The sequence below is a fragment of the Salvelinus sp. IW2-2015 genome, linkage group LG4q.1:29, assembly GCF_002910315.2.
Source record: "Salvelinus sp. IW2-2015 linkage group LG4q.1:29, ASM291031v2, whole genome shotgun sequence".
NCBI classification, from domain to species: Eukaryota; Metazoa; Chordata; class Actinopteri; order Salmoniformes; family Salmonidae; genus Salvelinus; species Salvelinus sp. IW2-2015.
The window spans coordinates 38,444,184-38,456,478 of NC_036842.1; the positions used below are offsets into that span (position 1 = coordinate 38,444,184).

Sequence of the window (12,295 nt, forward strand, 5' to 3'; positions counted from 1 at the left end):
CACACACACACACACACACACACACACACACACACACACGTAGTAGAATTACTTACGCTTCATTGGGCTCGTGTGTTGGTGACTGCCCTGTGGAGAACAAGAAAACAGGAGAGTGTGAAAATTTAGCAATATGCGATTGCCTTTTATCAAGCCACATCAGACGCTATCCCATTTTACTTTTGGTATTACAATCATAGGTCAAGGCCAAAGGCTGAGGATTCAGAAAGGGCCTTGGTTTACCTCCATACATCATCCGTTTGTTTTTGGCCTGGTTTACCTCCATATATCATCAGTTTTTGTTTTTGGCCTTGGTTTACCTCCATATATCATCAGTTTGTTTTTGGCCTTGGTCTACCTCCATATATCATCAGTTTTTGTTTTTGGCCTTGGTTTACCTCCAATAGGGTCATCAGTTTTGTGTTTTTGGCCTTGGTTTACCTCCATATATCATCAGTTTGTGTTTTTGGCCTTGATATATGGCGGTAAACCATCAGTTTTTGTTTTTGGCCTTGGTTTACCTCCATACATCATCAGTTTGTGACAGGGAGTGTAGCTAGTAGTGGATGTTCAACAATGCCGAGCATCTAAAAATCTGTGATTTCAATTATGACTCTTGTAATTACAAGTCTACAACATGACCCAGAGCATCCTGATATAGCATAATACAGTATATAGCATAATACAGACATATAGTGGTATATGTCCTGGGAGAAACGTGAATGATAAATTGCTAGTGGCATGAGTTTAGAAATAAAAATCCCACTGGTGACATAACAGACCTTCTCCCTCTGAGGAAATACCTACTTCTGTTTTCAATAGCAGCCTTGGTAAAACGTTCACTTACTAAAAGCACTAACATTATTGTACTGAGATGACTATGCGTGGGGGAAGCTAGCACTACAATTTTAGCCGGCTATTGCACTAAAACTGTCAGCGGCGTGGGTCTTTAAAAAACGAGTTTATCTAGTATCTCATAAAAGCAGTTGAAAACATTTGGAGAGCAAAAACACTGGGGAAACTGTTTCTGTGCTCGGCTAGATTTAGGAATGGTCGTTTTTACGTTAGGGAGGTGGGAGAGTTATACTGGTGCTCTTCAATAAATCTTAGCGCGGTGTCAGGAGTATGAGGTTGTACATATGGTCCCTTGACGAGTGTCGCTCCAGTTCATTTAGATCAATGGCATTGCCACATAATAACCCTCCAAAATAACTGGCCAGAACGGGAATAGGGCTATAATCGCTACTTGGGTGAATTAATCGATTGTGACTTATGAGTAGTGAACAGAAAGTCCAATTACCAAAAATGTGCAGTTTGCCTTGTCCAGGAGTAGCTATGAATGCTGGGTTTATTTATTGAGTGAGTGGTTTCTGAAACCATGTATCCCACGGTAGGTTTAACAACCATCTCTSTATCGCTCTCCTTTTTCGCCCTGCCCTCTCGCTCTTTCTGTTAAAGTGTGAGAGGGAAAGAAAGACAGACACAGGGGCAAAAMAAAAAGTAAAAGAGCAAGAGAAAGAAGGTGACACAAAGCCCACAAGCCCAACCACCAACCTCTCCTTACCCAGCTTCACGTAGAGCACGCCAGTGCCAGAGATCACCTTGACCGGGTTGGAGGCCACGCACTGGTAGTAGCCTGTGTCCGTGGTGTCCAGGTCCGTGATGCGCAGCTTGGAGCCCGCATCGGTTTTGCGGATGGAGATGCGCCCTTGCTCCTGGACCACGGGCGCGTCATTCTTCAGCCAGCGGATGGTGGGCCGCGGATTTCCCGTCACCTTGCAGTGCAGCGTGGCCGCCTGGCCCTGCACGATGGTGATGTTGTTCACCGGCTCCTGGAACTCCAGGAAGTAACCTAGGAGAGAGGTCAAAGGTTAGGTTGAAGGTTAGGGGTTAGAGGGCTAGGATAAATATCAATGAAGGATGGAATGTTGGGGTGAAGACCTCTACGTTCTCTTGTCCTGGTTGGTCTTTGGTCAAAGTTTATCTGCACTTCTCACACTGTTGTGCCGACTCGCACCGCACTCTGCTGGCTCGGATGTTTTGTATTCACTTTGCCGTTTCTAATATAGTTCCAGTAACTATGGGGGATGTGTAACTAACCAGGCCAGTACAGTACAGCTCGGCATGGCTCGGCTCACTAGTGTGAAAAAGGTACAYAGGCCTATTATAGAGATGAGGCAACATACAGCACTATGTTGAATCAATGGGAAAGAAATCCAACATCATATTCTGAAGCTCCGAGGCTTGTCCTGTTCTTTACTGCAGTGTTGCAGAGAGAAACACCCATTCCCCTCTACTGATATCACTTATTAGGAGGACACATGATCTCAACGGCTACAATAAGGAACACGCTAGTGGAAGCCTTAATGAGTGAGGGGCTGCTCCTTTTCTTTTCATCCAAGTTTCTGTCCCAAATGGCAACCTATTTCCCTACATAGTGCACTACTTTTGATCAGAGATCTATGGGCCCGGGTCAAAAGTAGTGCACTATGTAGGGAATAGGGTGCCATTTGGGACACAACACCCGTTTCCTGTCTGGAAGAGAGGAGAGTTAGAGCCAAAAAATCATGTTCCCCCACCTCCTCCCACTTCCTGTTCAATGGAGGTTGAGTACTTCCTGCATCCCTCTTTCWTTCTCTGTCATTCTCTCTTCATCCCCCCCAGATYCCTATTTTTAGAACACAATGCCTGCACTGAGAAAAATATATCTATATGCCAACAGTGCCTAATTTATCATAACCATTACAGATAACAAATCCTAATTGATAAATTGCCGCATATATATATATAGAGTCAATAAAAAAGCAAGCGTAATTTAAGATTGATTTATTGAAACCGTAATATGAACTGGTTATATCTTGGAACACAATCTTCAAAAAGGTAGTAACCTCAACACTAACCTCAGCAGTGGCGGCTTGTAGAAGCCTATGGTTGTGCAATGGTATAGCCTTGTTTGTTAATTTAGCAGACAAGACGCTTGTCACGCCCTGACCTTAGAGAGCCTTTTTATTTCTCMATTTGGTTAGGTCGGGGTGTGATTTGGGTGGGCATTCTAGTTTTTCTATTTCTTTGTTGGCCGGGTATGGTTCCCAATCAGAGGCAGCTGTCTATCGTTTTCTCTGATTGGGGATCATACTTAGCCAGCCTTTTTTCCACCTTTAGTTTGTGGGATCTTGTTTGTGTGTAGTTACTTTCTGCACTGCATATAGCTTTACGTTCGTTTTTGTATTTTGTTGTTTTTCGGTGTCATTTTTTAAATAAAATAAAAATGTACGCCGACCACGCTGCACCTTGGTCCAATCCATCTTTCAACGGACGTGACAGAAGATCCCACCACAAACGGACCAAGCAGCGTGGCCAGGAGGAGCAGACATCCTGGACATGGGAGTAGATCCTGGACGGTAAGGGATCCTGGACGTGGGAGYAGATCCTGGCCGGAAGGGATCGCCTTCCATGGGAGCAGACGGAGGCAGCGAGGGAGGAACAACGACGAAACACCGGGGTTCGAGACCACAAAGGAAGCACGAGAGGCATGCCCAATTTTTTTTTTGGGGGGGGGCAGACGGGGTGGTTGGCGGAGACAGGTTTCAGACCAGAGCCAACTCCCCGCACTCGCTTTAAGGAGCGTGTGACCGTTCAGGCACCATGTTTTGCGGAGATACGCAATGCGTCTCCAGTGCGTATCCACAGCCCGGTGCGTTCTGTGCCAGCTCCTCGCACTTACCGTGCGAAAGTGAACATACAGCCAGGACGGGTTGTGCCGGCTCAGCACGCCTGGTCTCCAGTACGCCTACTCGGTCCAGGATATCCTGCGCCGGCTCTACGCACTGTGTCGCCAGTGCYCATCCACAGCCCAGTGCGTCCTGTGCCAGCGCCCCGCACTTGCCGGGCTAAAGTGAGCATCCAGCCAGGACACGCTCCAGACCTCCAGTGCCCCTCCACGGTCCAGACCTCCAGTGCGTCTCCACGGTCCAGTATATCCTGTGCCAGCTCCATGCACCCGGCCTCCAGTGCGTGTCTCCAGCCTGGTACGTCCAGTGACTGCTCCACGCACGAAGCCTCCAGTGACGATCCATGGCCCGACGCCTTCGGCGACGGTCTGCGGTCCAGAGCCTTCAGCGTCAGTCTGCAAAGCATATTCTACCACAAAGTGGTACAGTATAAAATGGATCTCTGATTAAAGATTACATTTTATTTTAACCTTTATTTAACTAGGCAAGACAGTTGAGAACAAATTCTTATTTACAATGACGACCTACTCCGGACAACGCTGGGCCAATTGTGCGCCGCCCTATGGGACTCCCAATCACAGCCAGATGTGATTCAACCTGGATTCGAACCAGGGACCGTAGTGACTCCTCTTGCACTGAGATGCAGTGCCTTAGACCGCTACGCCAGTCAGGAGTTGACGTCCATTAGAGTACTCCATTACTTATACCCATCCCTACACGCAACCTTGTGGCGGTCGCCACATCTGGTTTACGTAACACTGACTCTTCAACAAAACAAACATGTCACTTCCTCGCGACAGAGATTGAAGGAGTAGGGTGAGAGAGAGAAGGAGGGAGGGAGACCTCTTCTCCCCTCTGCTGCTCACAAGGAGGTGAGAGGAGATGAGGTGAGGAATACCGCAGGCAATGAACTCTCTCTTGAAATAGAGGGCCCGGGAGGAAGGAATGGACAGAGTGAGCATGAGAGAAAGCAGGAGAAAGAGTGAGAGAAAGAGGGAGAAAGTGGGAGAATGACAGATAATAAAGAGAATAAAGAGAAAAAAGAGAAAAGAGAAAGAGAGAAAAAAGAGAAAGGGAGAGAGAGAAGAGAGAATAAAGAAAGGGAGAAGGGAGAGAGAGAATAAAGAGAAAGGGAGAGAGAGAATAAAGAGAAAGGGAGAGAGAGAATAAAGAGAAAGGGAGAGAGAGAATAAAGAGAAAGGGAGAGAGAGAAGAGAGAATAAAGAGAAAGAGAATAAAGAGAAGAGGAGAGAGAGAAAGAATAGAGAAAGGGAGAGAATAAAGAGAAAGGGAGAGAATAAAGAGAAAGAGAGAGAGAAAGGGAGAGAATAAAGAGAAAGAGAGAGAATAAAGAGAGAAAGAGAGATAAGAGAAAGGGAGAGAGAGAGAATAAAGAGAGAATAAAGAGAAAGGGAGAAAATAAAAAGAAAGAGAGAGAGAAAGAGAGAGAGAGGGAGAGAGAGAATAAAGAGAAAGGGAGATAATAAAGAGAGAATAAAGAGAAAGACCATTCAGCTTCTCTGCATTCCGACCAGCGCGACTCACTACAAATAACCGATGCCATTGGATAAGAGACCCAGACCGAGCCTACACTGCACAGTCATGTGATCCTGCCCTGTCGCCAGGTAACCAATGTTAACAAACATTGTCCAGGGTCAACACTCTGGTCAAGACCGGTAGACCACTGAACCATAGAAATAGCCAATAGAAACTCTAAGTACTGAACTCTGTGTACCAAGGTTACAGACGCCTAGCCCCAGACCTGCATGTGATTTAGCCAACTGCTTTCGCAGATTTGGGGTCCATTCCATTTCAACTCTGCAAGGTATATAACATCAATCATCACATTGGACATTTGAGTCAAAATAATTTCTGTTCACATACTGTATCCTATTCCCTATATAATTTATTCCTTGCCCATAGGCTTCTGGTCAAAGGCAATGCATTATGTAGGACAGTGTTTCCCAACTCCAGTCCTCCAGTAACCCCTACAGTACACATTATGTAGGGCAGTGTTTCCCAACTCCAGGTCCTCAGTAACCCCCCTATAGAGCAGCAGGCATTATGTAGTCGGCAGTGTTTTCTCGCAACTCCAGGTCCTCCAGTAAACGCCTACAGCAGCATCAGTCATGCTAGGGCAGTGTTTCCCAACTCCAGTCCTCCAGTAACCCGCTACAAGCATACCACATAGATGTTATACTTGGCGGTCACTCATGCATTTATGGCATGTGGTTTACCCACTCCAAGTGACCCTCCAGTTGCAACCCCTACAAGTACTCATTATCTGCCTTTTAGGCGGTACCTTCCAAGTGTTGGTCCCAAACTCCAAGTCCTCCAGTAATTTCGCCTACAGCGACAAACCATTATGTAGGGCTATGCTAGTGTTTTTTCCCCAAAAAAAAAACCTTTTTTTTCCATAGGGTCCTCCTTTCTCAGTAACCCCTTACAGCCACACATTATGAGGTCAGTGTTTCCCAATCCAGTCCTCCAGTAACCCCTACAGCACACATTATGTAGGGCAGTGTTTCCCAACTCCAGTCCTCCAGTAACCCCTACAGCACACATTATGTAGGGATGGAGAAAGGGGGGATTGGAGGGGGGGTGAGAGAAGAGGGGGAGAAGGCAGATGGAGAGGGAGAGATGAGAGAGGGAGAGACGGAGGGGAGATGAGAGAGAATGTTGGCCAGGTTCTGACAGGCAATCATGTCTCAATCTCTCATCACACTGTCTATCTCTATGGTCTGGTCATTCTCTGTTAACACCCTGCATTGGGAGACTTACAACACACACACACACACACACACACACACACACACACACACACACACGGCCCATAACTCTAAAGGTAATGACTTATTCTCTGATAATTACTGAACCATCTCTGATTTAACAGTTGATGACTTCCTGCTTTCTTATCCTTTAATCTGAGGATTTGCCTGTGTGCCATCTGTCCTATGATAAATCCTGTTGTCTTGGCCCAAACCTTGGTGAGGTGGCATGCCTGCTCATGTAGGTTTGGTAAATGCCTATGACCACATAAGCAATCAAGTACTTTGGTGGTTAACACAGTAGATCAGTTGTTACATACATGCTGTCACTGAATCCTACAGGACCTACCGTGAGTATGCACACTGTAACCACTAACCTAATCTACAGTAGTGAAATCCATGTACACACACACACACACTTAGAGAAAATAACATATGACCTTCATAGAGCCCACCACTTGGGTATGCCTTCAAGTTGTATATTTTGTAATGCCATAACATCAGGTTGCCAAGCCACAACTAGCCCCGCTAGCCTCCAACAGCCTTGATGGAAAGTAATGGACAATGTTAGCAGGCCAAGGAGAGTGCAAGGCAAAGCTCCACTCCAGCTATATTCCAATTGAAAAATAACCTCAAACAGCCTCAAATAACCTCAATCACTTTGGTGTTTTTCCTTTCCTCCAGGCCAAAAGGCTGTTGGCGCCTGTACAACTGTTGATTCGAACAAATACACTTAAACAGTTTTGYAGTCGGTAGATATCTTGGATACTTGTCCTCAAGGCATCGGTTCAAAAGGCCGGTGATAGGATTTATCCATTTAAACGGCAACAAAGGGTCAAGGGTGAAACCAATGGTGTGGGATGAGTCTCAAGTAGTTACAATATTCAGTGAAATTATGCCTATATGCCTATAGGCATTTGATGTGTAATGTCTTCACGCATGGCAAATAATGGGATTTAAATCAGGAAGTGATGACCATCATCATCTTCACTATCAACTTATATCATTAACCAATAAAATTGTACAAGCAATAACCCAAGTTCAAAAGTGGCCTGGAAAGTTTTCCAACCTATAAATTCGACTATTCTCTAGAAAACATTTTACGTTATATTTTCTCCAAATTGATCTCAATATGTTGTGTTTTGGACAATTATTCCCCCATAATGCCATTAGATAATATAGTAATACCATTACTTCTTTTTTATTTATTTATTTATATATTTTTTAGATGTATTATTTTTTATTATGAATAATAATACCATTACTGTTAGACCCCCTTTTCCCATATGTCACCCATAACACAAAATGTTAGTCTATTATCAAAAATATCAGGATGACAACATAATGTCCTCTTCCCTCAACTCACCCCTTTAATATAGGGAGCACCCCCCTATCCACATCGACAGGACAGCAGTGGAGAAGGTGGAAAGTTTTATGTTCCTCGGCGTACACATCACAGACCAACTGAAATGGTCTACCTACAGAGACAGTGTGCTGAAGGGGCAACAGCGCCTCTTCAACCTCAGGATTCTAAAGAAATTTGGCTTGTCACCTYAAACCCTCACAAACTTTTACAGATGCACAATTGAGAGCATCCTGTTGGGCTGTATCACCGGCTGGTAAGGCAACTGCACCGCACACAACCGCAAGGCTCTCCAGAGCAACGCGTCACCGGGGGAAAACTACCTGCCCTCCAGGACACTTACAGCACCTGATGTCACAGGAAGGCCAAAAAGATCAAGGACAACAACCATCAGACTGTTAAACAGCCATCACTAAACACAGAGAGGCTGCTGCCAATATACTGACTTGAAATCATTGGCCACTTTAATAACTGGATCACTAGTCACTTGAATAATGCCACTATGATTATGTTCACATATCTTGCATTACTCGTCTCATATGTATATACTGTATTTTATACCATCTATTGCATCTTGCCTATGCTGCTCTGTCATTGCTCATCCATATATTTATATGTATATATTCTTATTKCATTTCATTAATTTACTTAGATTTGTTTGTATTAGGTAGTTGTTGTGGAATTGTTAGATTACATGTTAGATATTGCTGCACTGTCAGAACTAGAAGCACAAGCATTTCGCTACACTCGCAATAACATCTGCTAACCATGTGTATGTGACCAATACATTTTGATTTMATTTGCTAATTGTAGTTCATTAGAGGAGCAACATAATGTCCTCTTCCCTCAACTTACCCCTTTACTGATTACAGTTCACTAGGAAGAGCCAGAGAATGCATGGTTGAATAGTGACACACATACACCATTTCAATACAACTTGTACATCCCATCCCCTGGCTCCACTCACTACAACATCTGCCTGGAGTACTTGTGGTCCGCCTCAGAGAGAGAGCTTATGCAATGGAAAAATGGCGCTGAGGCGTGTGCCTATCCCCACCGCATGCAGCAGAGTACTCAGCATAGCGCAGAGCAATGATGTCACCATTTAGGGTTTAATTAAAGCTTCCTAGTCCAAATGGCATCCTATTCTCTACGTAGTGCACTTATTTTCACTATGTAAGGAATAGGGTGTCATTTGGAACACATCCCTCCATTTGGGACACACCCCTCCATTTGGAATGCAACCCTCCATTTGGGACACACCCCTCCATTTGGAATGCAACACTCCATTTGGGACGCATCCCTCCATTTGGAATGCAACCCTCCATTTGGGACACATCCCTCCATTTGGAATGCAACCCTCCATTTGGAACACGGCCCCCCTGTTTTCTTCTGACAGCCCAGAGGAAGTGGAGGCTGCAGCTCTGCAGCTGGCAGACAGAGCCAAATGGGTTTGACTGTTTGTGTGCAGTGGTGATTGGAGGACAGTAAACAACGTGTTGAGTGCTGACAGGGCGTTGCACACTTCAACGACGCAGCGCCACTGGACGAGCCAAAGTACSCCGGAAACCAACGGAGGAGCTCATTAAGAGGTGAAAATGACAGGAGGGTTTTAGTTTGGGATAAACACGTAACATGCTGTCTTTAGGCAAGAACAGGCGAATACGTTTATTTTCAGGAAACACGGCCAAAGAACTGTTAAAGTACATTTGTATCGATAACTCGATGCTTTCTTTCCAATCCTCGGGGTAATGAAATACATCTCCAGCTGCAACAGCCCCCATGCGCTTGTAACTGGGCCTGGTCCACTAAAATCCTCTGAGTATTCCATCATCAGTCCTGGTCAAAAGCCAAACTACTTTGTGTCCAGTGCCGGGGTTCTTGTGGCAAACACGGTTGTGTATCAAATATCAAGGCTTGAGTGATTTACTTCTCCCCGAGAGATAGACGTAATGAAAAGCAGCTTCCTCCTAAAGCCCAGTGCTGCCACCCTGTCGGACCAGGCCAACGAAACCTCAGTCTTAGAAATGGCTGGGTATGTGTGTTGGATCATGCCACAGCGGTGGTGTTGATGCTTCCAAAACACACAAAACACACAAATTCAAACAACCACTGTTTGAGGACTTAACCTGGTCTTAACAACCCATGTACCTTACTAATACAAACCAAAACYTTCCTTTGCATCTGTCAAAGGAGAGGGAAACACTGAGATTAGGGAGCTTTGATTTCTCTCCAAAGTTCAATTTGTTTTTAATTGAATGAATTGTTCCGAATGTGAAGAGTAGACCCGCTCCTCTGAAAACTACTACCGTGTCCCAAGACCCTGGACCGATGGCCAACACAAAGCCTCCATGGTGCAGCATTCCATTTCCCCTCCGCTGGTATTAAACAGACCCCCCCCACTCAGCAAACCAAGTGGTAGCTTTTCTTGAAATGACATCCCTGAGTCTATGCACGCAGATTGATTCGGGGCGCCCTCCACCGGGGGGGGGGGGCAGGGCGTCAAACCCCCACCGCTCTCCTAACGAACCATAATTAGCGCTTGCAGCATCGGAAGCATGGAGATCTCGGCGTTTGCGGCAGGCCTATTTAGTGTTTGATGTTCCGCGCAATATGCGCTAGTTCGGTGGCTTCAAAGCCTCACAGTTTGCCAATACATAGCAATCAGCAATCCAGGTTGTTTACACACATCATGGCTATGTTGCGTTTGACGTTTGTAACAGACCATTCGGGGGGGCGGGGGGGCGCTATTACACAAGATTGCGTTCTGCGTAGTACATTAATATATCCTAATAACTAATAGGGCATCGTGGGCTGATTTTCATTATGAATTCTTGGATCAGTCATGGATTTTTGGGTGGAGGCTGTTAGAATGCTGTGCTCCAGTTATCTTTCTCTCTCCCACGTTCCCGTCTTCATAACAGTCTAGTGAACTCAGTTCTTGGCAGCCCTCAGTTAACACATTCTGAACATCTCAGCCATCTGGCCAGGATAATCAGTTCTTATTGGAAGCACATGTACTGTATGCAACTGAACTCAGAATAGAGGGGCCTCCGCTACACGCCTGCCACTCAAGGATCCAGATAACGGGAAATGGTGGATCGGGGGGGGGGGGGGACAAAGGGCTAGGAACTATCAGATTTAATTCAAATGGCTTTTATTCGAGCATAACATCTATCCCCTTGTCTGCAATCACCTCAGAGTCATTGAGGCAGAGGAGCGCTGGTTGGAAGAGCTATAGTAGGATGTCTTGCATGGAATTCGGAAGAAAGTAGAGAATGGAGTCCAAAATGTGGGTTTGCGCACATGGTGGCTTGAGTGTTGCTGTGACTCCATTCCAGCCATTACATATGAGTCCGGTGTCCTCGGCTGTCAGCTCCTCCCCAGCAGCCTCCGTTCTGGACACTTAAGCATGGGATGCAGCACATGAGCTGGTGGAGGGGCACTGCTGCAAGGGATTGGGAGCTCTGAATCAACTCCAAAAGGGCTTATCATCTTTGCAGAGTTGCCGACTGCCGCCAACTGCTGGACCCTTTCAACACGGAGGTCCCGGAGGGGTGTGTCTGTTTAGTTCTCTCGGCTGTAGTCCGCTGTTCGCCCATGACTGCGTGGGCCGCGCCCCGCTCCAACACCGTCACTCAAAGGTTTGGCTGAAGACACCGACGGTGTAGGCCTGATGCACCTGCAACGATGGAGAACAGCCTACAACAGGGAGGAGCGCCAGGGACCTGGCGCCAGGTGGTGTCGGTAATGTCAGTTAAGCCAAGGACGATCTTCGTGGATCTTACCCAGGCACTAGCGGGGAGGCGAGCACCAGCCCTCCATCACAGCCATGTCGACCGTGGGTGCAGATGGACACCGGGGTTGCGAGGAGCATTTCACATGGTTTGTTGCAGCCTGATCGATGTCCAAGAAATCTACTGAGCGAATTCAAATGGTCCAGCATACTCCACGTGTGCGAGACTCGGCTGAAGAAGGCGCGACAGCACCTCTTGACGCTACCCTTTACATGGAGGATTGAAGCGAAGTACTTTGCATGAGCCCTCAAATTCTTCAAAAAGTATGACAGGCTTGGCACCAGCCCATCGGAGAGGTCATACTTTTATGCTGGCTGCGTCAAGCTCACCGTCTTGGGTATACTGGAAACGGACAGCCCCGTTAGATCACTTGAGCCGAGCTCCCTACCATCCTGGACCACTATAACAGGCAGTGTGAAAGGAAGGCCCGGAAAATCATTAAGGACTCCAACCCACCAAGCCATAGACTGCTCTCTCTGCTTCCACACGGCATGTGGTACACCAACAGGCTCCTGAACAGCTTCTATCACCAAGCCATAAGACTGCTCTCTCTGCTTCCACACGGCATGTGGTACACCAACAGGCTCCTGAACAGCTTCTATCACCAAGCCATAAGACTGCTAAATAGCTAACACACAC

The 12,295-nt window shown here is 46.3% G+C and overlaps 1 protein-coding gene across 1 annotated transcript in view; it reads right to left on the reverse strand.

Annotated features, from left to right (window-relative positions):
• Window positions 1-12,295, reverse strand: part of ror2 (receptor tyrosine kinase-like orphan receptor 2) — a gene marked incomplete at its 5' end in the record, with an annotated part of 50,178 nt that overhangs the window by 35,356 nt on the left and 2,527 nt on the right. The window contains 2 exons of the mRNA XM_070439620.1: window positions 57-87; window positions 1,562-1,849. Of these exons, the coding sequence (XP_070295721.1) occupies window positions 57-87; window positions 1,562-1,849 (319 nt within the window). The remainder of the gene's footprint in view (window positions 1-56; window positions 88-1,561; window positions 1,850-12,295) is intronic.